A 26,835-nucleotide genomic window follows, 5' to 3' on the forward strand; every position below is an offset into this window, starting at 1 on the left:
TAACACACTGAATCTGTGTAACTGTTGACTGTCTTACTGCTGTTTTTAATCACATCAGCACTGGCCCTGCAGCTAACTAATATTTTAAGGATACATTTGGTAACAAGATCAGCATTTTGGGCACAAAATTTACTAAAAAGTGTGCGAATTGGAAAGTCATAGAAGTATGGATACATTTTAAAAATTGTGTAACTTGAAGCTTTGAATAATGGCCAGAGCAGAGGTTGCACTACAAAGGCAACTTTGTGTCAAACTAATCCCTATAGTATGATAAAGTTAAGTATTTAAATTGCCTGGCAACATGACCTGGAGCTACACCACTGAATCTGCCATTTTTTATTTCACTTCTGGAGCAATAACTTCTTACAGTTATGTCCTGCTAAAGCTACTGCAGCCATGTTTCTCATAAACAAATGGAAGCTTTAACTACACATGAAGTAATCATTTACAGTTGGCATCAAGTGTGTGTTGCTGCATGCTGATTGGCACGGTTACCCCTAAAAACAGGGAAGTCTTCAGTGTTTCATTTCAACTAAGATGTTTTATTGATAATGCATTTGTCAAAACAAAAACAATAGTTCCAAATAAATATTTGTGTCGTTCAGTTGAGTTCACTGCTTTTCACTGAGAGCTATCATAGTAGCAACCGCTGCTATGGTCCTGGCTCAACTGCAGTGACTGCCCCCACTTTCTTAGCCATATATGGTCACTTTTGGCTCCAGAAAATATAGATCTGGCTAAAATATTAAACTGTAGTCTTCAAAGTAAATACCAATGCATTACATCAGAACGGGCATGTCCATCCTTCATATTCAGTCAAAAATGCATAAACTGCACTTGCTGTGTAAAGCTCTAAGCACTACCAAAACAAGCCCTCCTACGCTTGATCAATACACCAGAAACAACTGTACCTGTGACTTTGTTAAACTTCCTTTTAATCACATTTCAATGCATCCAATTCATAATTAAGAGAATGTCCTAAATTTGAATGCTATGGTTGACTGATTGGAATTTTCTTAAAATATCTTTACAGTTCAACCAACTGTAAATTTAAGGGTTTCTACAGGTGATCCAGTATACCTGTACACCTTTTCATAAACATAAATGTCACATTCAGACTGGAAATGTGTGAGCCAGTGTGTTTGTTCCTTTAGGAAAACTGTAAAAGGACATTTCCACTGCCTTCCTTGGACAATTTAATGTGAGGAATGCTTTCTGAAGCCTTTAACAAAACTTAACATGCCTCACCTCCACCCCAGATGTCCCCATCGTTCCATCAAAAATTTTAAAAAACTGAGACTGTGAGTTTGCATCATTTGCCCAGCAGAAAAGGCGTTTACTCAAAGAAATACAAACTAGGAGATTGTGTTTTAAATAAATTTATAAAAAAAAAAAAAGAAAAAAAAAGAAGCATTTTTCCACTGAAGCAGAACAAACACCTATCACTTGCTTTTCTTTGTGTAACATAGAATACAATCTGAATAGACTTTTTTTAGTAGCCTGAAAGGAGTAAAAGAATCCAGCCAACAGACTGCCAACTTCAACACAAAGGTAACAAAAAACAGCCAATAATGACAGGAAAACAAAACAAAGGAAAACTAGAAATATACAAATTAAAAAATGCAATTTAAAAAAAAAAGAAAAAAGAAGAAAGAACTAGAGGTTAAGTGCAGCACTGGTCAGAATCAGTGTAGATCCAGTCAAAATTTTCTTCAGTTCCATAGTCGGATAATCTGCTCAGGTACATTGTTTCTAGAACCATAACATGCAAGCTCAATGAAGCATACGGTCAAATACACATGGGAATATATTTTTAACTCTTAGGCTATTTGTAAAATATGAAAATTCTGTAGATGTACAGTGATTAAAGGAATTTAATTTGCATGAATGAGCAGAAAAACAGGCATTAACTCCATAGTGTTTTCAATAAAAGGAAAAAAAAATTGGAGACTACATTCATTTCACCGAACAGAGCCCACATACAAAAACAGCAATATTAAAAAAAATAAATTATTAAAAAAAACAAACAAACAAAAAGAAAAATAATGTTGTAATGACGCCACTTATAGCTTTAGTTATCTTATTACTAGATAGTATCTGTGCCTTGGGAAATGGAGAAAGACTCAAAATATCCAAAGATACACTTGTACAACAGAATACTGCATATCTACTCACAACTGGGTTAGCTAGGTCGACATGGAGGCTAGCTGCCGAAGATGGGAATGTCCACACGTACACACACACACTTCCCCTTGTGGAATACACTACTGGTGAGATCACTTGTTTGCTGTTTCTATCTGACACACAGTTAAGCGCTTGTCTGTAATGCTACCAGGATAAGACTCCTTGTCTTCTTTGGGTGAGTTTTGGGACTCATTGTTGCTAAAATACAAAAAAGAAAAGAAAAAAAAAGCCTCTTTTTTTCCTTTAATGTGGATTTTCAAATCTTTTTTCCTTTCTGTGCTTCCTCTCGCCATCTGGGTCTCAAACATTGGGCATTTACAGTCGTCAGTAACTCTCTCAATTCCATTTTTAGGTTTGGTCTTTTAGTTTTTGCATCACGTTTCGTGGTCGGAAATACATGGAGGAGAGGTCGAGAAGAGTTTGCACATTCTGTAGTCCTTCGCTTTTTGGCACCTTGGAGTAAGATAATGACACCAGGTCAGATGTGTGGCTCAATGCGTACAGGAGAGCAGGGGTCAGGATGCAGATGGGAGCCGTTGGGAGCGGGCGGGCTACTTGTCGCCGACCTGCTCACTGACCCCTCCTTCTCCCGCTCTGTCCGTGGTGCCGTTGTTGCGGTTGGCAGCCGCTGCTTCGTTCTCCTCTTCCTCCATTTTCACCCTCTTTGTCTCAGGCTGGTCTTGCAGTTCTCCGTTCTGCCTTTTAGTGGGGAGGGAAGCTGAGGCTGAAGCGTGAGTTGCCAGGAGATGCAGAGGGTTTGCAACAGCTGGTGGGAAAGAAGAGAAGATGAATAAGGTTCAATATGGAGTGTTATAGTCCTGTATTTCAAATTAGTTTAGGAACTTCCAAAACAAACTGAAGCCATCAAGAATGTGAAGAAACAACTGCTGGACTTAACATCCAAAACATCTATGCTGAGGAGATATCAGCTCTGGTTAATACAGGCCTGCACTGTACTTTACTACAATAAAAATGCAATACCAATTCCTACCACAAGGTGGTACAAATAATACATGTAGCATTCACACTGGCTAGAACCCAAAATGAGAAGACATGATCGAGGCAGAAGGAGCACTGATACTGATGTGGAAGGTATCACCAAACAATGGCAGAAGCTCCTGAAAGGCGACTCTTATCACCACTTCTAGAAGGAGTCAAGCTCAGAGAGTTACACAGAGAGAAAATGATCCAAACTAGGACCAAGACAAAGAATGAATTTCCAATGTTCCTTGTACTCTGGTAAGATCAGAGCTATTAATAATAATGATAATAACAATAATACTTCCCAAGTAGTAACAGCTCATCAACGCCCCAGAGTTATGCAAACTGTCAGAATCCTTGTAGCACAGTAGCAGCACTCTTTCACTTTAGTTTAGTAATAACCCCTGACAGGAGCCTCAAACTCGCAGGACCTCAACACCTTCTTTGAGCTTCAAACCTTCTTTGCTCGGTTTGAAGCCACCCCTCCCCCACAGCCCTTGTCAAGTATGCCAATGACAACACTATGGTTCAGCTCATCTCTGATGGAGATGAGACAGTGTACAGGGTGAAGGTAGAGAACTTGTCCCACTGGTGCTCAGAAAACAACCTGACACTGAACGTCCTTAAAACAAAAGAACTCATAATGGACTTCAGGAGGCACAGACAGGTCCACTCCCCTCTCACTATAAATAGAGAACAGGTGGAATCTGTCTCCACCTTCAGGTTTCTTTATCATCACCCTGTTAAAGAAGGCCCACCAGCAGCTGCACTTCATCTGTGTCCCGAGGAACGACAACCTGGACCAGAAGCTGCTGCTGGCCTTCTACCGCTCCTCAGTAGAGCTCTCCATTGAGAACAGGAAGGCTGTGCAGCGGGTAATTAACACCACCCCCCAAAAAAAAACAAAAAAAAAAAATCACTGGCTGTCCTCTGCCACCACTGGAGGCCATCACCTCCTGTCTTAAGAAAAGCATTACTACCACCACCTGTTTGACCTGTTGCCCTCTGGTCAGGGACTCAGGTCAGTGAGGTCCCCCACCTCCAGACTCACAAACAGCCTCTTCTCCTGGGCCAATCAGACTGTTAACAAACACTAAAGTGCTTTACAAACCTGAACATTACAGCTAACAGCTAGATTTCTCCATTTCAGCGCAGCTAGCCAGACAGCCAACAGCCACTTACTGCTAGAGACACAGACAGTGGGCAGTATGTTCTCGGCTTTAACATAAAACTCATTGTTGCAGCCTAGGGCAGCACAAAAGTGACCCCTTCAAACTGATTTCTAGTTTTAGTGTCGTTATTTTACTCCCAGTAATTGATTCTGTCACTGGTTAGCTAACATAAACTAATGTAAGCCTATTAGCTGCAACTAACCAAACAATCACATGACGTCATGCTGACAGAACATGGCGCTAAACATGTTTATAAAACTTTAAGTCTTATTTCTTAAACCCAGCTTCACAGACAGAGTTACATCTATGTCAGAGAGCAGAGCTCCATGATGATAATTAGCCTGTATGTGTGTATTGTTTCATGTCCTATTTCACAGTAAATGCGCTCTTTATTTATTAGAACCACTTCCACTAATTCCATAATGCTCCATTTATATTAATTAGATTTCCATTAATTACATTTTTTGGATGGTAGCTCTTGTTCGTTGTAGTCTCTTTATTAATAGGTTCTAAACTATATTTCACCTCGCGATCTGTGATGCAGTTATCGAAATCATTTGTAAAATGAACAAATAATCTTAAATACTCACTAAAACTTACAACTGGTAAAATTAGTTGAAAAATTTAAAAAGTTAACTTTTTCACTGTTATATGCAGGATAGTCTCAAAATCTTCCCGTGATATCGTTGAAAAGTATTGTTACAGCTTCATAATAACTAGTGAGAGGTGACAGGCAGGGTACAAGGAAGCATGTTGACAAATCTATCATGATGCCATCCCTGCAAAAACCCAGTAGAGTTACCAATTAACCCAACATGCGTGTCTTTGAGGTGCACTAGAGCATACCGACAATTACAAAAGCCAGGCATGTACAACAGCAACGGAAATGACCCTGCTGGTTAACGTTGGTTGTAAAACATGTCAAACTGAAGTGGACTCACATTAGTCACAAGGTAAGAGAGACTGTAGATCATTGAAGCTAGGTTATATGGCAATGTTTGGAGATCCTCAACATAGCATCTCCATCTTCTGGCTACATAAGGTTTACATCACTACGATTGCAATATATACAGCAAGGTGCTCAAACATGCCTTCAGATCATTTACTTCAAATGGAACAAGTGTGAATCTGTGTTGTTTTTGAGTCAGCATGTTCATATAATAATTTGTGCTCCAATTCTACTTACAAGCACCATAATTAGCAGAGATCTTTGTATACCATTGGTATCAATATAGACCTAAACTCAATCTGATCATTTACTTTACAGGGAGGATTGCTGCAATCGTTTCTACTATGCATGTTTCTCCAGTACAGGCTGAGAAGATTGAAATCTCAGTGGCATACTACAGAAGTAGTTGTTAGGTAGGTGTTAATGATGGTGATTAACTTTCTCTGTTAAGCTGGGCTTTTTGCTTTGGGCTCTATGCACCCTCATAAAAAGAGGCATTACTGTCATGTGATTATTCTTCTCCGAACAAATGATCCAGGTGAGTGAGTCTTATTCCAATCAGACAGTATCAGATCAGCATAATAAAATGATGATAAACATCATCAACAACCTATAAACTACCTGGAAAGAAAAAGTGGATTTGGTGCACAGAGCTATAAAATAACCTTTTTAAAATAACTGAAGGTGAATGTTATGAAGGTTATTCTCCTAAAGCCCAATAAAGGAGAGGTGTGGAAAACTGCTTTTGTTTGGTGGCAGATCAAAGAGAAATCAATTGAATTGATTGAACAGCTATCCTTGGTAACAAATTGCCTCCAAATACAACTAAGCAATTTTCTAATCTGTATCCTACTACCTGCAATTCCAGCAATTTAAAATGAGACCTACTGGTAGATTACCATCAAGTATAAACAACATATACACCTTTTCATCATCACAAACTGATTACATGAATTCCAGTGAATGCACAGTTGTGCTTGAGGTACAGCTTAACAACTTGCACATATAAAATGTGTTTGTCCAACACAGACACATGCTGACCATAAAAGAATTTGTTTAAACCAAAGCTCTGAACATAACCTGCTCTCAACCAGGTTATTTGTTAAGAATAAGTTACCAGTCAGTCTCAGATATGAAGCATCAGGAGACATGACAAGGAATGGTGGAAGAAGCACTCAGATACTTAGGACTAATGGTAGAGGCAGGCCTTTATTCCTATTTTCACCTGGTTTCTAGTTCAAACCTTCACTTCCACCAACCATGCTGTAGGTTTTTTAAAACTGGCCTTTATTAATGAAGTGCTGGTTTGACTGTGTGTGTGTCCGACTCACCTGTGCTAGCGGCAGTACTAATGGGGACCAGATGGGTCCCATTCTGTGTGATGGCCTTTATTGGGAGTTGGTGCTGACCGAGCGGAGCTTGTTGCACGATGGTAACCGTAGTCAGAGGAGCAGCTTGAGAGCTCTGGATGATACGACTGACTCCACCTATGGAGGAGGCTGTAATGGATGGGACCGGCTCCACTTTTACTGCACACAAAAATATCAAAAATTAGACATGCTCATAGAATCAAAAACAAACCAAAACAACAACAAAAAGAGCACCACCTTTGATCTCCTTGTGCTCTCCGCTTCCATTCTCCTGAGGTTCGCTGCTCACTGCAGAAGCAGGCTGTCCACCAACAGTTGCCATGGTGACAGCTGGGATCTGGTGAACAACATGCACAGTCTGCATGACAGGGGCAGAGCTAACTGTAGTCGTAACAATGGCTGGTGTGGCCATGGCATAGGTCACAGGCTTCATGGTCGTTTGAGGCATCTGGCGCTGCACAGCGATCAATACTGGCTGATTGCTGAGAGGGGAGCCTGTCAAACGGTGTGATAAAGGTTAAAGCAGATGTCATTCACTCAGATAAAGATGTGCAGGAGCACACAAACACTGTACACTGTCACAGAAAAGGGTTTAATATGGGGTGGTGGTGGTACTGCAGTCTTTTTTGTCACGAAAAACTGAAAAATGTGAATGCATCTGTTAAGGCCCACATGTGATCACTCTGCACACACTAGATGTTATATGGTTCATAAAAAGGTAAAAACCTAAACCCAATGTTTTACCTGGGGAGTTCTGTGCAAAGCGGGCCTCTTGGATGACGGCGAGTTTGGGCTGGATTGTTGTGGCTTGGGTTGGGGCTGGTGGTGGAGTTGGCTCTGGCTCCATGGGGACTGGGGAGCCCTCTCTGGACAGGCTGTCTGGGGTCTGGACCCCACTAGAGTGGGCTGACAGTGCCCCAGTGTGGCTTGGAGAAGCTGGAGCACTCCTGGAAAAGTAAAAGTAAAGTACAGTTTTCATCCCAGCCATAAAAAACACACTATATAACTGTACAGGAAACTTTTTACAGTCATGTATGCGTAGCATCAAGATGCTTTACCTGGAGGACAATGGCCCCACAGGGGTCCTGAAGCAGGGCACACCCCTGGGCCTGCGCTTCCTGAAGGCTTGTTCTATCAGCTTGCCTTCAGAGGCGGGGTCGATCCTCCAGAATGAGCCTTTACCTGGTTCTTCCTGAGACCGAGCCACTTTGATGAAATACCGGTTCAGAGACAGGTTGTGGCGAATTGAATTCTACAGAATCAAAATTAAATAAAATTAAGAACTTTAATTAAACTGAAGATTTTGTTGGGGTATCCATGTTTGATAATGCATAACACGCCCATGTTGTTGTACAGGATGATTTTAGCTTGGTGTAAACTGCAATTAGATTTTCCATTTTATTGCGACAGTAACACAGTTTTTAGTCACTTTGAGGCGCATTTGTCAAACCTCACCCATGTGTGTAAATATCAGCATTTTACTGTTAAATCCTGCATCCTGTCAATGAAAAAAAAAAGTCACTCAGTCAAAGTTCAGAGCATAAATTAGATCCATGTATTAAATCAACTGGGGCATCTTCATACAATAGAAATCAGAGGTGTACTTTCAGCTTTAGACAACACAATACAACAAAACCCCCAAACATGCCTCTCGTGTTCATTAACACTGAGGACATAGCCATACTCTGTATGAGCGCTTCATTGTTCCTCCTAGTTCATTGTCTTGTAACGTCTGAGCAGAAAAGCTGCAGCATCTGGCTCTCAATGCTAATTAAAACACACTAGTATGCTGCAGACGACAGGTAACAGCGGAAGACACGTCAACATAAAAAGACACGCGTTTGTAACTGTTTGTATAAGAGTACTGTGTTGTATTGAACTGAACATCAGTGAAAATACATTTAAATTAGGTGAATGACACCCGTTGCCTCCCTTTTAAATGCACCCCTGCATGTTGCTGCTCTCACCAGTGCAGGAGACTGAGGACAGCTGTTGTTAGCTTGCAACACAGATTGCTTGTTTAGTTTAACAGAAATCTGATGTGAACTATTTTCACATCGCCTTGATTTTCACTTTGTCTTAATTCAGTGACGTTATAGTACAGCCTCTTTGCCCTTTGTCACATGTGTTTTAGAGAGGAAAGGCTGAGCTCAACCATGAACTACACTCAGTGGCGGTCGTAGCCTGTTTTGCTGCCCCCCCCACAAAACATATTAAGGATTGTACATTAACATAAAACTGTTGTCGAAATTCACCACACACACACACACACACACACACACACACACACACACACACACACACACACACACACACACACACACACACACACACGAAGAGAGAGAGAGTATGCATTGTATGCAAACGGCTACCAAACAGCCATCATAATTCGTCATACAATGAGAACAGGACAAATCAACAATTGACAAGGACTAATTAATATTAAAATCTGTAACATAATGTTTGGAGTTTAGTCTGTTACTATTTTTACCATTTCTTTTTGGAGCAACTGTAACCCACATAATTTCCTTAGGGATTAATAAAGTATTCTGACTCTGACTGTTTCAGGATGACCTGCCATTATCCAATGACACATCTGCTTACCTGCATCTTTCGCTCGTTTCTCCTCCTCTTCTCTTTTTTCTAAACTGAGCACCAGATGGCTTTGAACTTTTCTTGTCCATCTTCCATTGGTTTTAGTTTTGCACTCCAGTATGAACACCCATCCCTCAACCCGAGGATCACCACAGCATAACCTAACAGACCTACACCTTAGTTCACAGATTCACTTTGTCTAAGGTGTATTTCTGGGATTTCACACAACCCAGGATTCAAATCATGAATACATAATTTACAACATTATGAATGAAATGTGCTCTGTTTGGAAGCAGCCGCCCCCCTCCCCTTTTGACGGGTTGTGTGTGAGACTTTAAATCATCAAACCGTAAATTATAAATTTTAAATTGTTATTGATCCCTTTACCCCGAGTCCTAAAGCGTATATTTATTTTCTTACTGTTCTTATATTTATTGTTTGTTTACTTGCACTGCTGTAACTGGAGCCTCGTCGTCTCGTCTCTACATACTGGACTGTGTGTAGCGGAGGTGACAATAAAGTTTACTTTGACTTCAGCAGCGAGCAGGCGCACCGAGGGCTCTCGCGCTCACTTTTCCAGAATAGAATTTCGGAAAAACATCGGTGCAAATTATAAGTCTGTATCATAATGTCTGGTGTTTTCGTGTTTGTTGTTTTGTTTTTCCATCCATTTGCTTCCGCTTCTCCTTTTCAGGGGCGCTGGAGCCTATCCCAGCTGTCATGGGGTGAGAGGCGCGGTACACCCTGGACAGGTCGCCAGTCTGTCGCAGGGCCAACACACAGAGACAGACAACCATTCGCACTCACTTTCACTCGCACATTCACACCTAGTGGCAATTTGGATTATCCGATTAACCTATCCCCACAAGCTGCATGTCTTTGGACAGTGGAGCCGGAGTACCCGGAGGGAACCCACGCAAACACGGGGAGAACATGCAAACTCCACACAGAAAGACCCCGGCCTGATGGTGGAATTGAACTCAGGACCTTCTTGCTGTGCGGCAACAGTGCTAACCACCAGCACGGTGGTTAGCACCATGCCGCCCAAGGTGTTTTGTTTTTATTTTGCGAGTTGGTTATTAGATGCTGCTCCAGCCAGCCAGAGAATCCCCCGCCGCCACGCCCTCTCCTCCCTGTGCCGCAAGCAGCAGGCGCACCTCGCAAACGAAGGGCACCCTTACTCCCAGCAAATGGGCGATAGAAAACCGATCGGTGCCTGTGCCATTCCCAATATGCGCTGGCTGATATCGGGGCAGCATGAGTACGAGCAATTTTTTTTTTTTTTTTGCCGATGCCCGTGATGCCGCCCCGGGCAACCGCCTGTGTCGCCCGAATCAAAAACCACTACTGACTATACTGCTGATAGCCTGAACTTCACTGATGTTCTCAACCTTGTTGTCAGGGAAACCAATGCTAAATCTGGGCTAAATCTTATAACACACATGCTCATAAGCACATTTTACAAATCCTCATCCCGCAACATTAGTCGGCAACATCTCTTTATTTCTGCACCCCCCAACAACACACCAAAAACAAAACAGAAACCATTTATTAGTCAGGGTTTGCTTCACCCAGTTTACAGGTTCACTTACTAACTGTGATTAGTGGAAACACCGTCACTGGCCTGAATGAGCTAACAGCTGGCCATCTAACTTCGCCTGGGGCATCAGGTCATTGGTTGTATTGAACACTGCTTCCATTCCCCAACAGTTATACAAGGTTTGCTGGGATTCTCAGCAATGTGTACATTTTAAAAAGGGATACATTTCACTTTTCAAAATGTACACATTGCTGAGGCCCTAAAACAAGAAATATTTGAAACTGAATCAAACAGAACTACTAGATGAAGAAAGTAGACCGGTGTACTGGGAGGCTAGGTGTAAGAGAAAGCAAAAGGCCTTCTGTTATTTGTATGTGAGTCTGGAGACTAAGGAAGGACAAAAGGACTAGTACTGGCTAGGCAGAGAGATACAGCTGGAAAGGATGTGCAGCAGACTGGGATGATTAGGGATACAAATGGAATGAGATGTAAATGTAATTAACAAGTGAAGACGTAGAGAGTACTTTGTGGAGCTCATGAATGTAGAAAATGAGAGAGAGTAGGACAGATTGAGCAAAGTTAATGAATCAGAGAGTGTGTAGCGGTGAAGAGGAAGTGAGGGCAGTTAGAAAGAGGACAAAGAGTGGGAAAGCAGTTGGTCCAGATGGCATACCTGTGGAGGTATGCAGCTCTGCCAAGTCAACTTCCCTCTAAGAGAGAGGGAAGTTGACTTTTCAACCAGACTGACGTTTAACACAATTCTGGAGAGAGAGGATTGCCCGAGCAATGGAGAAGACGTGTACTGGTACCGATTGTGATGTGCTACTACAGAGAGATAAAGCTGAACCATAAAGCTATGGGAAAGAGATGCTGAAACTAGGTGCGAAGAGTGAGCAGAAGTACAGCTTTAAGCTAAGAAAGTAAACTACAGATGCAAGGTTGGCTTTGAGAGTGCTGATAGAGAAGTACACAGAACGCCAGAATAAGTCACATTGTGTCTTTGTGGATCTAGAGAAAGCATATGATAGGGTTTCAAGAGAGGAACTGTGGTACTACATGAGGAAGTTGGGGGTGGCTGAAAAGTATACAGGGTGGTACAAGACACGTATGAGGACAACATCAGGGATTAGCTCTGAGCCCTTTCCTGTTATCAATGGTAATAGACAGAAGATGAGAATCGATAAACAGATAAGGAGGCAGGAGTCTCAATTGACTATAGTCAAATTGACTATAGTCAATTGAGACTATAGTTTGCAGATGACATTGTTATCTGTAGTGAAAAGTCACTAGAAGGGATGTGAATGAGCTACACAGGTGGAAATGTGAACGTGCAAAGAGCAGAGGTAATGCAGACAAAGGGGTTTCATACCTTTGATCAACAAAGCAACAGACAATGCAGAAGACAGGTGAAGGAGAGTGCAGGCATGCTGGGGTGGATGAAAAGGAATATCAGGTATGATTTGTGAATGAAGGATAGCAGCAAAAGTGAAAGGGAAGTGAAAACCACTATGATGTATGGTTTCAGATGAAGACACTAACAAAAAGACCAAGGAATTGTTGGAGGTGGCAGAGCTGCAGATATTAAGATTTTCACTGGGAATGACCAGAATGGACAAGATTAGAAATGAATACTTCAGGCAGACAGCTCAGGTTGAGTGGTTTGGAGGAAACAACTGGAGAGACAAGGCTGAGCTGTATTTAGCATGTGCAGAGGAGGGATAGTGAATATACTGGACAAAGGATGTTGAAAATGGAACTGCCAGGCAGAAGGAAAAGAGGAAGACCACAGAGAAGATTCGTGGATGTAGTGACGGAGGGTTGGTTTGACAGAGGAGATACTAGAGAGTAAGATGAAGCCAGATAAGATGTTTTGTGAACCTGGAAATAAGAATAACAGATCCTGCGAGATAATTACATTAAAACTATGGCCCTTTCCATTTACAAACATTATGGGGGTAGAATAACACAAATACAATAAAATAATGAAGTTCAGATGTCTATATTGTGTATATGCAGCTTGTTAAGCTAGATCTTAGTGAAACCACTGAATGAAGCGGCAGCTATGCATCAGATAGTGATGGATATGTGGGTATAGAGCAGGGCGATATGGCCAAAAATATTTATCACGATATATATTTGAAAATTTGCGATAACGATATAACTGACGATATAATTAATGCGAGACAAAATACAACTCCACAACATTACTAGCGCAAAAAGACAACCTTCCATTTATTTTCACTTAAACAAGAAGCTGGTTTTTATGTACATTAAAGCTTTATAAAAATGTAACAGTGCAAATGCAAATTCCTTGCTGAAAGTTTAACCAAAAGGCATTTCCAGTAGAAATGGGCTGACATATCCTGAGCATAACCATGTATAATATCCACTGAAGTTAAAAAGAGGTGCTTTGCAACATTAAACTGCAGTGTGCAGTACGTATTTTTTGGACCATAAAGTGCACGGGATTATAAGGCACATTAAGCAAAACAAAGCAGTCAGATAAATCAAACTTTATTAAGCTCATTCTTCTTGCTTCCTCCACTTCTGTACCATTGATTCATTAATGTTGAATTCTCTGGCAGCTGCTCTATTCCCATGTTGTTGCAGTATATTAATGACTAACCTCGTATTGTGGATGGATTATCTCAGTTGTTCTCCTGACTGAAGTTTGGTCCGTTTACAGCATCCTGCCATGCGATTGCATTTGTCTCTAACCATGAAGAACCTTCACGTTAACTTTTATAAGTGGAAAAGTGTTAGTGTTCGTCCTCCAGCTTCACTGTTTATGTTATGCTAACATAGCTGTGTCGCTAGCGATCACGTAGCACATCATTATATACCAGCTAGCCAAACTTCAGTAACCCTACAAACGTCACTGCTGTTTAGTTTCCTGTCTTCATTTATGTTGGAAGTGATAGCAGAGCTGTACGTTTGAATTTTTTCAGAAATCTCTCAGTCAGAACGTGCTATATCATGCTTAGGTAACTAGCGAAACTAGCGAGCTAACTTCCGCTAGCTTCCTGCTAACTTCTAACTCCGTTAAATGTAATAACTTTTGTTTTCATGGATGCCTGGAAGTTAAACTTCATAGTTACACCTGGTAAAGCAGCAATGCTGATTGTTTTATTAAAGATGAAAGAATTTAGACAGTTTTTAACTCTCAGTGATGCTGCAGTGTTGTTTGACCTGAAGAATACAGAGTTTAGGACCCAGATTACTCCCAGATTTAAGAGCATCTCAGTCCGACAAATATGACAATAAAAACGGCCGCTTGCATGTTCTGCAAAAAAATGTGCTTTGTTGTGTATCTGACGGACAAACACCAAACCAGTTCCACATCACTGAAGTTGCACCATTTTTACAAACCAATTCTGGTTCATCTGTTTCACTCAACAATCGGCCATGTGCGTATGAAAACAAAGGCACTGCGCGTGCGCGTTTTACTCCCATTCTATCGTGATATTTCATTTTCCTATCGTTGCCTAACATTATACCGGTATTACCGTGAACGGTATAATATGGCCCAGCCCTATGTGGGTATTATTTTCACGATTTAGAAAATGTATACATGTTATTATACTTTATTCTAATCCACTCCTAATTCTCTCTAACACTACTGAAACTGCAGGTACTAGAAGGCACACTAAGAATACCTGTTTGAAGTGAAATTTTTTTTATTAGACTTGGGACCGTAAGCTTTACTGTGTAAATGGATCCAGTTTAACAGTTCAGAGCTCTAATGTGCAGGTGTCACATTATTAAGAAACAGCAACACAGAGCACAAACAGCAATAAAATGTTTAACTGGAATTAAAATGTTTATTTTCCTGCTCTGTGCACTAAATCGCCAGATTTTCTGCCATTATTAATCATGTGTCCTTTTTACAGGAGTGTTGCATTTTACCGGTGTATTTTCTATGTTCATTATGGATTTTTAATCAGCATTTGACAATCTCTCTGAAGTAGGTGGCACTCATAGGGACTATTATCTGTGGATAATAGTCATATGATCTGTGAAATGCCCCCTTTAGATTGGTTACATGCTGCCAAGACCATCTTTCATGTGATTACACAGGTGATAAGAGTAGGTTCCAGATAGGAATGATACCCTAGGTATGTTGAACTCGCTTCATACTATAGGGTCAAGTGCTCCACAGCTAAAGCACATGGTAAAAGTGGACTTTATGGCAGACCCTCCGAATTAAATGAGAACACAGTAAGACAAAGTGTGAAAGTGTGTTTCCCCTCTGTGTTTCATCCCCATTTCCTTCTTGTTTCAACAAATGAAAAATAGCTGCCCTAATTTATCACACACAATTTCCAACAGTGACCTCCTGAGATTCATCCAGAACTCAAATGGTTTAGAAGAAAAACATCCTGACATCATGGTGAAGCTGTGAACAGTGAATAATCTAATAATAAATGTCTGCTGAAATGAAAGCTCAGCTCCAATTTCACTTTATGATGCCCAAGTATAGTAACAATACAGTTATTTTGTTGCTTAGAATGTTTTGCTTGATGGTTAAGCAAAAACTGCTTTTTGTTTATTCTATGCAGGTTAATCATCAGAATGCCAAAAGTCATTGGTGAAAACATGTAGCTCCTTGGTGAACAAACTATAAGATCTGGTATAACACTCATGCACTTGCACACCCTAACTGAATGTCAGGCAAACTACCCACGCTTACCAATGCTGAGAAAGGAAAATAATTGCAATCTTGAGTGACTGATATGTGGAAGCTCAATAATGGGGCTCACTCTCCACGACAAACAGGGATGCTTCCCTACTGCATCTGGTCCTCCATCACTGGGTCATGCTGTGGGGGACAGACTATCCATCTGTACCTCACAATTACATAAATGTATTCTGTTTTAACTTAAACCCTTGTATTTCATTTCTAACTATTCTGAACTACAGTGGTTTAGCTGGAATGGTGAATAAATAAGTTTATGAAGCTCTTCAGCCAATAATTAGATTAAAAAAAACAAACTGTTACCAACTCAAGTCTGTATTACTATTCAATCGCAAGCACACCATTATTACTAGTATTATCAGTATTATAACCAAACTGACCTGCCAGCCTTTGTCTGCTGTTCTGTAGTAGGGGTAGTTCTTGGTGATGTGGGTGTATATTCCGTTCAGTGTTAGCTGTTTGTCCGGAGCCATGGTGATAGCTTGAACTATTAGCTGTGCATATGAATATGGAGGTTTGGAGTCATCCTGCAGGAGACATAAAGTGAAGTTTATTACACAGGAAATGTGTGTCAAAAGCACACATATGCACACTGACACAGAGGGTTTGTACTCTAAAGTCTATGCTGCTACTGCAAACATTGGGCAATTTTTAGACTTCAATGAGTAACAGTGATATTCAGAGTCCTCAAATCCACTGAGACTTCTCTGAAGTCTGCTGCCTTCATCACGCACGGTTCTTCTCAGACATTTAGTCTGAATCCATTTCGAAATCAAGCAGATAGACTAACTGTAAGCACTCACCCCTTCCTGCCCTGTTCACATTATGCATTTCCTCTCACCTTTGGACTGTCTTCACCTGAGGCCTCCTTGTCGTTTTCTGATTGGGAGCTGTCTCCTATAAGATCGGAGGTCAGAATGCGAGATGTCCTGTAGCTGGACAGTCCTGCCCCACGTGGACTTGATGGGCAAGAATTTGCTGCACTGTGAAAGATATTTAAAATGTGTCTTGATTTGAGATGGGAAAAAAGCCACAGTTTTCTAATCTGCTTACATACAACTAAGCAGTCCTACCTGATGGTTCCAGTAGGTGAAGGCAGCGGGCTCATGAGGTGTGCAATGTTGTCAGGAATGTTGATGGTCAGGGGGGAAATCTGGGGCTGGACAGGCTTGATCGGTGATTCTGGCACGTTCCTTGGCTCTTTCTTGTCATTGGACAGGGCTGTGAACGTTATTTTTATACTTGTGCTGGGAAAGCGGAAACAACACCTAAGAGAAGGAGAAAAGAACCAAAAAACTATTATACTATTTAAATGTGTGAAATAATTCTGCCAGTCAATCAAGTGCTTATTACAATGTTACTGCTCAGACCAGCTGGTGACAAGCAGGCCAAGGAGGTCCAACTACTGTGATTCAGTTTCACACTGTTTAAATAGGGACATCCTCCATTATATAACAGCTCGTGTCTAACATGAATAGCTTCCAGTGCATGGTTACATTCATACCCATAGATTTTTTTTTAATGTAAGCACATGAGCAGCACTGAGACAAATAATGACAGAGCAAAGGTTGGGAACATGAAGTCAAGCAAGTACTTAACTTGCCAACTTTAACTATGCACCTGGCGCTGGAACACTGCATCATGAGTAAAACTAGTGTATAATAACTCTTTACCAGCCTTTTATTGTGAGGGAAAATACTGTAGCCTGTTCTGTATTATGTCAGAAACACCACCCACGCAAGTTTAATAGTTAGCCTGTGTTCCTGACATGGGAGAGACAGCTGTTGAGGGTTATAGCCCCAAACAAGAATTTTTTCGCTTTGTGAAATTTCAACGTAATTCTACTATAATTCGGCCATTTTGATGTTTCATACACATAGCTATTAGTACAAGCCAGCACTATGAACGTTATCAAATTTTAGGCTGTGCCAAGCCTCTCTGTAATTAGGCATATCCAAAACACGTGATACATATAAACAAATGCAACAATGAAGTAGAATACTAGCATCCACATGACGCACCGACTCTTAGCTGAATTATGACTATCTGACGTCTCACTGACGTAAGCAGCTCGCTAAACACAAGCCGAATAAACCAGCAATAAATAATCAGCGGTTATGAGTCGGGTTCAGTGCGCTTCCAGTAGTTACCTCTGCCATTATCGTGCATATCTGCGTGTCGGTTGACCATTTTTTCCTTTGGTCACACACACACACGAGCTGCACGTACCAGCTTAGTGTTGCTTGTCAGAGCACGTGCAACACCGCAGCGGGACAACAAAACAACAACACACGATTCCAGAAATAACTCGATTTTCCCCGCACTTTAAGCAAACTGGGAATATCAATCTTACATTCGCGGAAGCTGTAAAGGTGGAGCCCCTCTTCTCTGGAACACCCCATCAACAAACACCCCGTTTTTTCCAAGGCATCGGAGGTAGAATTCCCCCGTGCCGGTGCCATCTTCTCCTGCGGTAAATATTTCTAGGTGCCGGCGGGAGATGAAGCTGGAGTGTCCCATGCTGACGTCCACGGAGCCCTGCGAAGAGTTCCGGCCGATGGTCACGGACTTTTTCTTCATGAGATACTCGAATTCTCGGCCCTCCAGCCGGGCTACCGCCAACCCTGACATCCCGCTTACCACCGCCATCTTCTAAGATATCTGAAGGGGATTTAGAAATCTGTCTTAAGCGAAAATATATAAACAGTTGCAGGGAACCAAATAATTTTTTTAGGGGGACGGGTTGTGAAATAGAGGGGAACCCAATTTTATACTGTGGAGAATTTAGCTAGGAACGTGCCAGCCCGGGGACACAGCGGCTCCGACCCACCGCCGTGATGAAGAGGAAAAAAAAGGCGTACCGACCAATCAAAAACGGCCAAACGGACGGAAGTACTGTGACAGACAATCTTTTCAACCAATGGGAAAGCAGGTTTTATAGACACAAGCGTGGCGTTTACCAATGACAACAATAATAAAAATAGCCGTATAAAATAGGGCTCGGTTGCGGCGCAGGCTGACACGCAGATGGACGGAGAGATGGAAAATGCGGCGCAGGAGGGGAGTCTAATGTACATACAAGCTGTGTCCCAAAAATGTCTAATGTTCGTCCTTATTTATATTTTATAAACTAACAGAACCTAATGAAGACAGTGTCTTATATTTAATACTAAATTTTCTGCCTCCCGAAATCTCACATTCATAAATCCAGAATAACACATTTGACGCCAAATTACAATTTTTTTCTTTCTTTCTTTTTTTCATAGTCAATTGTGCACTAACTATCTAATCTATGTATACATTGTTCACCTGGCCAGAAACGAGATTCTTGCTTTGGCTGCCAAGATTTGGCTTTCTGTAGCCAAAAGTCAGCATGTTATGACAAGTTATCAGTACACTTGATTAACTAGTTGCATACATAAACTATACAGGTGCAATGTCTTGTGCATGCTCTCTCATCCAGGTAAGTAAATCCTGAAAGGTTGATTCTGTTCACCTGGATGTGGGAGAAACATTTCATCACTCATCCAAGTGACAACACCTACAGGCCAGTGAAAACTCAGTGGTCTCAATTTGCATATTAATGATCAAGGAACTGACCTCACAGCCCATTGTTCATTCAGTGTTCTAGTTTCAGTCATTGTGCAAATGTACTGTTTATAAGGTTGTGGAAACCTGCAGTCAGCTGGCACTGAAGAAGTCACGTTTCTCCCACTGAAAACGCTACGTCCAGATGAACAGAATCAACTTTTTGGGATATACAGGTGCAACACAGAGACACACCTACTAATTAGTCCTAAATAAAACAATACTCATTTGGTACAAAGGGGCTCAAAACATTCCAAGAAAATATTCTCCACACCATTTCCTTAACCACTGATGTACACAATGGTTCAGGCAGGGTAAATCCATGCTTGAGTTGCAGTTGAGACTTATCAAATCAGACAACATTTTTCCGGCCTTCTGTTGTCCAATTATGGAGAGCCTCTGTGAACTGTAGCCTCAGATTCCTGTTCTTAGGGCTGACAGGAGTGTTGCTAGATGTGGTCTTCTGCTGCTGTTGGTTTCACAAGTTGTGGATTAATGGATGCTTTTCTGCTTGCCTTGGTTTAATTGAGTAGTTAATTGAATTACTGTTGTCATCTATCAGCTAGAAGTAGTCTGGCAACTGCCCTTGGACTTAGTATCTACAAGGTATTTTCTCCTAGAGTTAATGGATTTTTTCTCTTTAGAAGACCATTCTCTGTACACCCAAGAGATGATTGTGCTGGAAAGTCCCAGTAGTGCAGTCGATCTGGCACCAACAGCTATGCCACATTCCAAATTACTTAAATCATCCTTCTTTCCTGTTCTTATATCTTATATTAATGAGAATGGGAAATGGTAAACATAATAATAAAAAGTAGACATATTCTACACATAGGAGATTTTTTAAAAAGCAGTAAAGACTTGGTTACATTTATTGCTGCATAATTCCAGTTCCATGCAGTAATTTACCAGACCAGGGTTTCTGTGCATCAGGTTAGTTTACTAACTGTAGTACAGCAGCTACCACGCTGTGAGGACAGAGTCTGTATATGAAGATCATGTTAAATAATGCATGTAAAATCACTCATTCTGTGTAGACACTGCCACAGACGTAGACTGGTTTAGACAGGGGCCTAGCACCACAAGCTGTTAGACGTCTGATGCTAGTATGTGCACGTTCTTTGAGATGTCATCAATATTCAAAAAAATGTACTGCCCTGAGAAAGGCCATGCACCATGCTACACGTGTTCTTTCACAATGACGTAATCAGTTTGAACTGAGTAATCCAAGAGTAATGCAAGAATCCAAGAGTAATGCACCGTTCACGAGGTTTATGAGTAACATTTGGAACTATAGATTTTGAACCTACAAATACTTTCCTCTCAAAGCCAGATGTGACATTAAGTCAAAGCTGGCTTTCAGACTTTTGAACTTAACACAAATATATTAAATTCAGACCATACATATATAAAAAAAATCAAAGGGACAAGAAACAGACAAAAGAACAGAACAGAAAACAAATTTCTGATAATGTCAGATAAAACCAAACAGAGCACATTCTTGAAAGCTGAGACGTTAGGGGAGCTGGTAAATTGAGAGATTTATGATTTAACCACTCTTTTACTGGTATGTGGAAATAAAAAAATAGCAATTTTTCTGCTTAAAAGGTTCAGGATCAACTGGGTGATCCAAAACTCACTGATCTTGACGCTAACCTGGTTTCTTGGGGTCTTCAAACAAAATGAGAATGATATTAGCCAAGCTAGATCCAATCAGCTATAATGACTTGTCCCTGTAATGCTCTAAAAGTTAAAACTAGAATTTTAAAATGGAACCTAAATCTGATTGGTAGCCAGTGCAGCGACTTTACAACAGGGGTCATATGAGCTCCCTTGTTCGATTGGGTCAGTAGCCTCGCTGCAGAGTTTTGAACAACCTGTAGACAAGCTAGCCCTTTATTGTTTAGACAAGTAAGCAGGCTGTTACAGTAGTCGAGTCTTGTAGAGACAAAAGCATGTATTATCATCTCGAGTTCACTTGTTGACACGATGGATCTAAGTTTTGAAATGTTCCTCAAGTGAAAAAGCAGGTTCTTACTATGATCAGATTATGCTAAAGGAGGACTTAACATACTCTTCTTATTATCAAGTTGCCAACATTAATTGATTCCTTCCACAAGAATTGGAACAGCATGGGCGTCACCATTTACAGCCCCCAAATACTGGTAATCTGTGTAAAATTCAAAACAAGACAAAACACATTTAATTCACAATAGAAGCAATAGAAAACATGTCACATGTATAAACTTGTGAGAAAAATATATTATTCCAACAATAGTCAGCTAATGTTTGGGAACTGACGAGACCAGTTGCTGGTAGCTTCTCAACAGTCTTAACAGTGTCTTCTTTGCCTTATTTTCGGTTTCATGATGGGCCAGATATTTTTATTTGGACTCTGGGCAGATCAGGACCCAGATTCTACGAGGAAACCATGCTATTGAACTAGATGTGGTTTATCACCGTCTAGCTGATACATGGAAGGCCTTCCTTTAAATCTTCTAAATAGGAGCAAACCTTAAAACGTACCTACCTTTAAGCACTGATGGTTCCTTTCCAAATGTGCGAGGTGAAGAAAGTAGGCTAGCAGAATAAATTTGAATTACCACGTTTAATTTGCTTTATTTCTACCACAGAACTTTTATTTCCAAGGACTCCAGTCAGGGAACTTTCTAGGGGGAAAAAGGTGATGCAGACCGCTTGGCATCTCTCACACATTTGTGCATTACTGTTTCAATACCTCAACTTTGGCAACAATTGAGTTTTTCTTTTCCACTGTTGCCAAATGCTTGCTCAGAGTACAAGTCTTCTGTTTTTAGGGGTTTTATAAAACCGAATGGAAGTGAATTGAATTAGGCTTTTTGGATTTAGAGGTGATATTGGATTGACATTTGTTTGGAGTGCTAATGCCAGCTAAACTTTGTTAGTGGCATTTTCATCAACCAGATTAATGCCACAAGTAATAATTGTATAAGGACAAAGTTTTGGCTCATAATCACAACATACTGACCAAACTGATGAACATGTGCATCACCTTAAGTTGTCCTGCAATATACATCCTCAAATTTTAAAGTGTAAAATGGTTCATGTGTCTTCATTTTCACCAGAATTAGGTTTTTATGTTTGTGATCTGGTAAAAATTCAACCAACAATCAATTGTGGCAGCTGTGGCTACAACTGTAGCTGCCTCCACCAGTGTGTGAATGTGAGAGTGAATGAATAGTGGAATTGTACAGCGTTTTGGGGGCCCCGAAATGCGCTATATGCAATCCATATAAATGCAATCCATTAATAATAATAATAACAATAATAATTATTATTGTTATATGTCCACGTGTGTGCTACATGTGTATGGGGTATCAGTCACAGCAGGTAGTGTAACATAAGTCAAGTGCTGCCACCTGGTGGATTTATATGGTGATGCTGCAACATCTGAGGCGTCTTTATATGATGAGTGCTCAGGAAGTGTATGCCTGCATATCTCTTAATCATATCAGCTTATCAGCTGTATAAAAGAGAGCAGGTAGGTAGATTCATACAAGGCGTAGAAATGCTCTATATGACTATAGGTCTGGAAGTGCAATATTAATCAGTATCCTGAAATATTTATCCCCACAAATACTAAGACCAGTATGTTTCTGTGCATCTGTAAAGGAAAAGATGAGGATGTTCTTGGCTCAGTCTATATCAACACATCTTATGCACAAAGGTTACTTTTTATTAATATTATCATGAGTGATTTTTAAAGTAGTAACTGATTTATTAATCTTCAATCTTTGCTAATATCATGTTTTAGAAAGCACTAAATAGCTTGCAATAGAATCATTGTAAAAAGTAGCATAGGTGTAAACTGACAGTAAAGACTGCTTTGTAACTACTGTAGTTATAAAAAAGGAGAAACAAACAAAAACCTTGCACAAACAAGCTTTATTTTACAACTCAGTAAAGAGTTCAGATGAAAGTTAAATAGTGTAATCCTTCAGTTTTAATGACTGACTTTTCACTTTGGTTTTTTCTTCTTTCTTTCCACAGAATCCAGACTAATGAAGTATTTTCTAGTGATGTAGAACCTCATTAACGTATTGAGGACCCTGCACCAATGCAGTGAAAGAGAAACTTTGATAAATTAGGTCCTGGAGCCAGGAGTTAATTTACAGGAAACACAGCTGAACAATTTTTGGAATTCATTTTGAATGTGTACAGCAAAATGGACTTTCATATCAGGTTATACTGATTGGATTCAAGCAGCTGTAGTTGGTAAAGAAATAGCTGCAATGCAATATTCATTAAAGAGTACGACTATTTGAAGAAGACTTAGTCTGAAATTTTAATTGGATTTACACTTCACAAGACACCTGGTTGCTTTTGGACTTCTGTGGACCAGGAACAATACCAGATATAATAATATTATTAACTGGGAAATGCAGTTGCATTGTGGGTGGGTGGGATTTATTGCAGAGCGCTTATAATAAAAGCAAACATCATTTCAATGTGTGCGCCTGTTTTTGTGTCTCTATGTCCTCGTGTCTGTGTTTTACTGTTGCTACCTAAGTGTGTTCTCATCCTCTAATGTGTCTTTATGTGTGTCACTTGTGCTGTGGGGACAAATCGGTCAAACAGGACCAGCTTCATAATGTAAATTGTTAGATTGGAGGGGGTTGATAAGAGTCAGGATAAGTGTGAAATTAGTATAGGTAGATGTTATGTCTTTGGTTCCCTTTTTCTGCCACACAAAAGTCCAGTCATACAGCTGACTTAAATGTCCACCACTAAATAAAATCAAAATGAAATGATGCACAGCAAGCATCTACACTACCCTTACTAACACGTAGTCTAGAGCTAACATTTATTTCTATATATTTTGCAGAGGCAGACTTTCCTGTAATATTTGAAACCAGCCTTGATCAGTAGATCTCCAGACTTTCTGAAGATCTTTTAAGAAATTTTCTTTGAATATTGGATATCAAGAAGAAGTGGCAGGCGTGGAAAAAAATGAAACTTAAACCTAGCTTCATCAGAACTGGTGTCATGTTTAAGAAAAGGCAGAAAAGGCTGAAGGGGTGGCTCAGGGGGTTGGGAAGCGTATCTGTAACCAGAAGGTCGCTGGTTCGATCCCCGGGCTCTCTGTCCTGGTCGTTGTGTCCTTGGGCAAGACACTTTACCCTACCGCCTACTGGTGTTGGCCAGAGGGGCCGATGGCGTGATATGGCAGCCTCGCCTCTGTCAGTCTGCCCCAGGGCAGCTGTGGCTACAACCGTAGCTTGTCTCCACCAGTTTGTGAATGTGAGAGTGAATGAATAGTGGTATTGTAAAGCGCTTTGGGTGCCTTGAAAAGCGCTATATAAATCCAATCCATTATTATTAATAATGAATGGAAAAAGTACTGTGAGATTTTGAGCCACCATGCAATGCCATCAGGAAACCATGTAATTGGCAATGATTCTAAACCCACTGCTAATGCAATACAAGCATACCTGAATAGAAAAACACTATCACCATATTTAAAGCAGTTTGTGACTGTTGTGATCTCAGTACTTCTTCATTGGTAGAAAAACTAGATATTCATTAACAAAAATAGTTTAATAATTTAAACAAAGCAAAAATGAAAAGAACAACCAGGATATGACTTGATGTGAAGAAAACTAAATTAAATTCTTTAATTTGTACAAAAAACAAATGATATAATAAATATGGGACACCCTTGGTCTTAGCTTCAAAGTGAACTTTCTGTTCTCTGTGCTACGTTGATTGTGCTGCAGAACAGTTCACAGATACCATCAAATCGTCAAGAGATAAGGTTTCCAAAATTGTAAATCAAAACCTTTTACTGTTCTACAATGCTAAAGTGCAGTTACATTTTACTTAAGCAAAATCTTTGTCACTCAAAGTCTGGTCACCCAGGTGCTATTCCGAGCACAGGCACAAATCTGATTAAAAACAATGTTATAAGTTATTTCAAAAATCCTCGAAAATTATCTTTGCTAAATGGCCTGTATTTGTATAGCGCTTTTACTAGTCCCGCCTAGGGACCCCAAAGCGCTTTACACAGCCAGTCACCCACCCATTCACACACTGGTGGAGGCAAGCTACAGTTGTAGCCACAGCTGCCCTGGGGCAGACTGACAGAAGCGAGGCTGCCATATTGCGCCATCGGCCCTTCTGGCCATCACCAGTAGGCGGTAGGTGAAGTGTCTTGCCCAAGGACACAACGACCGAGACTGTCTGAGTCGGGGCTCGAACCGGCAACCTTCCGATTACAAGGCGTAATTTTATCAAATTTATTTATCAAATATAAATTATGTAAATTTTGCTTTACCATTTCAAACTTAAAAAACATGAATTTGTTGGTCATTTTTAGTTTATCCAGCCAAGCTTATACAGTGTTGAGGGTTCTGACGATCCAGCTGTCAATCTACAGTTGACAGTTCACTCTTCCTCCAATAATATTGGTCAGATTTTAGTAAAACTTGCACACAATGATCACCTAAGGGGTCAACCAAGTTTTGCTTCAGGTCAAGGTCATATTGATTGTTTTACAATTACTTTTCCATTTTCACTAGAATCATTATTACTGCTAGAATTTTTTCAGATTTTGATGTTTGGTGATGCATCATGAGCTAGATGAGCTGCTACATTGTTGCTGTTCTCGTATGATTAAAAACAGCTATTTCTTGTCAAAGAAGCTAATTAGTTAGAGAAGATACAGTTAGAATATATAATATATTATAACCATGTTCACAGTCCACATCCACATGAAAACAAAATCTAGATTTAAAAATCAGTAAATATAGGATGTCTATTTTTAAAATATAAGAAACATAAGATAAAGCTATGGAATACCAACATATTTCAGACACAGTAGCTTTAAATGATTTATTTCCAACTTCCTTAACATTTTGTTTGTTGATGTTGTATTTTCCTGTCATATTCCTAAAGTTTTTCCAAAGGTCAATCTGCTACAATACACCTGTTCACATTCAGTTAATTTTTGTTAATGAAGTGAAATGTAGGACAAACTGTAAGCAAGTAGAATACTATTATATTTCAGTGAACTTAAAGGAAGTTCATTGTATTTAAATATAGCTTAACACCGCCCATAAATAACTAGACCTGTCAGCAGGATATAAAGAAACAATGATTGTACAGTATTGTGTTCAATCGAGCCAGTGTTATCAGTTGAACTATGGCTGGGCCGTGTATGTGTGCAACACCAATGTAAAGTAGGTTAACCATGCCTGGTTAACATTAGAACACATCTTTATTTACCTTGGTGACTTGGAAATAGCAAAACCTCCTGAGGAAATGGTCGTAGGGCTAAAAAGAAATATGAAAAGTCAAAGCACAAATGTGAAAATGTCTCAGCTCACTAACGAGGGAAACACTGGCCCTGATAATGCAAGTTTTAGTTTAAATTTGGAGGATAGTACCATTAAAAAAGTACCATTAAACGCCATTATTGGACTTTGGACTGCAAGACTGCTTGACATCAAATGAGAACAGTATGAATTGTTGGCATGCCTGACTGCAACACAACACTACCTTAGAACGTAATCACTTTAGCCTTTGTCACCACTGCACTGAGGCAAACAGTGTCAGTTGACCCAGGCCAAACTTAGGTGTGTTTGCATGTGGGTGCTGGCCGGGCATTGTTCAGCAGGCAGACAACAGGTAACTGAGACACATGTTAGGTGTGAGGTGGAACCTGAAGCCCCAGAGACACAAGAAGACAGACAGACACAAAGTGAGATTGCAACACCTTAGAA

At 40.4% G+C, this 26,835-nt stretch overlaps 1 protein-coding gene across 1 annotated transcript; it reads right to left on the reverse strand.

Annotated features, from left to right (window-relative positions):
- Positions 1-521: 521 nt before the first annotated feature.
- On the reverse strand, positions 522-18,326 carry foxk2a (forkhead box K2a). Its single transcript, XM_085283663.1, has 9 exons — positions 17,841-18,326; positions 16,561-16,755; positions 16,329-16,470; positions 15,868-16,014; positions 7,715-7,908; positions 7,401-7,603; positions 6,894-7,151; positions 6,618-6,815; positions 522-2,950 (listed from the first exon to the last, which is right to left on the reverse strand). The coding sequence occupies exons 1-9, from the start codon at positions 18,134-18,136 to the stop codon at positions 2,736-2,738; spliced, it is 1,848 nt and encodes a 615-aa protein (XP_085139789.1). The 5' UTR covers positions 18,137-18,326; the 3' UTR covers positions 522-2,735.
- Between the last annotated feature and the right edge of the window lie 8,509 nt (positions 18,327-26,835).

Source organism: Mchenga conophoros, linkage group LG8, assembly GCF_057382185.1.
Source record: "Mchenga conophoros isolate Kocher_MC1m ecotype Shallow Benthic linkage group LG8, M_conophoros_male_GT1.1, whole genome shotgun sequence".
Classification (NCBI taxonomy): Eukaryota; Metazoa; Chordata; class Actinopteri; order Cichliformes; family Cichlidae; genus Mchenga; species Mchenga conophoros.

What these genes read in the sequence shown, in the direction of transcription:
- foxk2a (XM_085283663.1), bottom strand. Translation starts at nt 18,136, where the DNA reads ATGGCGGTGGTAAGCGGGATGTCAGGGTTGGCGGTAGCCCGGCTGGAG. An exon ending in CCTTTACAGCTTCCGCGAAT is followed by an intron (nt 16,756 to 17,840) that starts GTAAGATTGATA and finishes TCCTTCTCTTAG; the next exon opens with GTGTTGTTTCCGCTTTCCCA. An exon ending in TAGTACTGCCGCTAGCACAG is followed by an intron (nt 2,951 to 6,617) that starts GTGAGTCGGACA and finishes CTTTCCCACCAG; the next exon opens with CTGTTGCAAACCCTCTGCAT.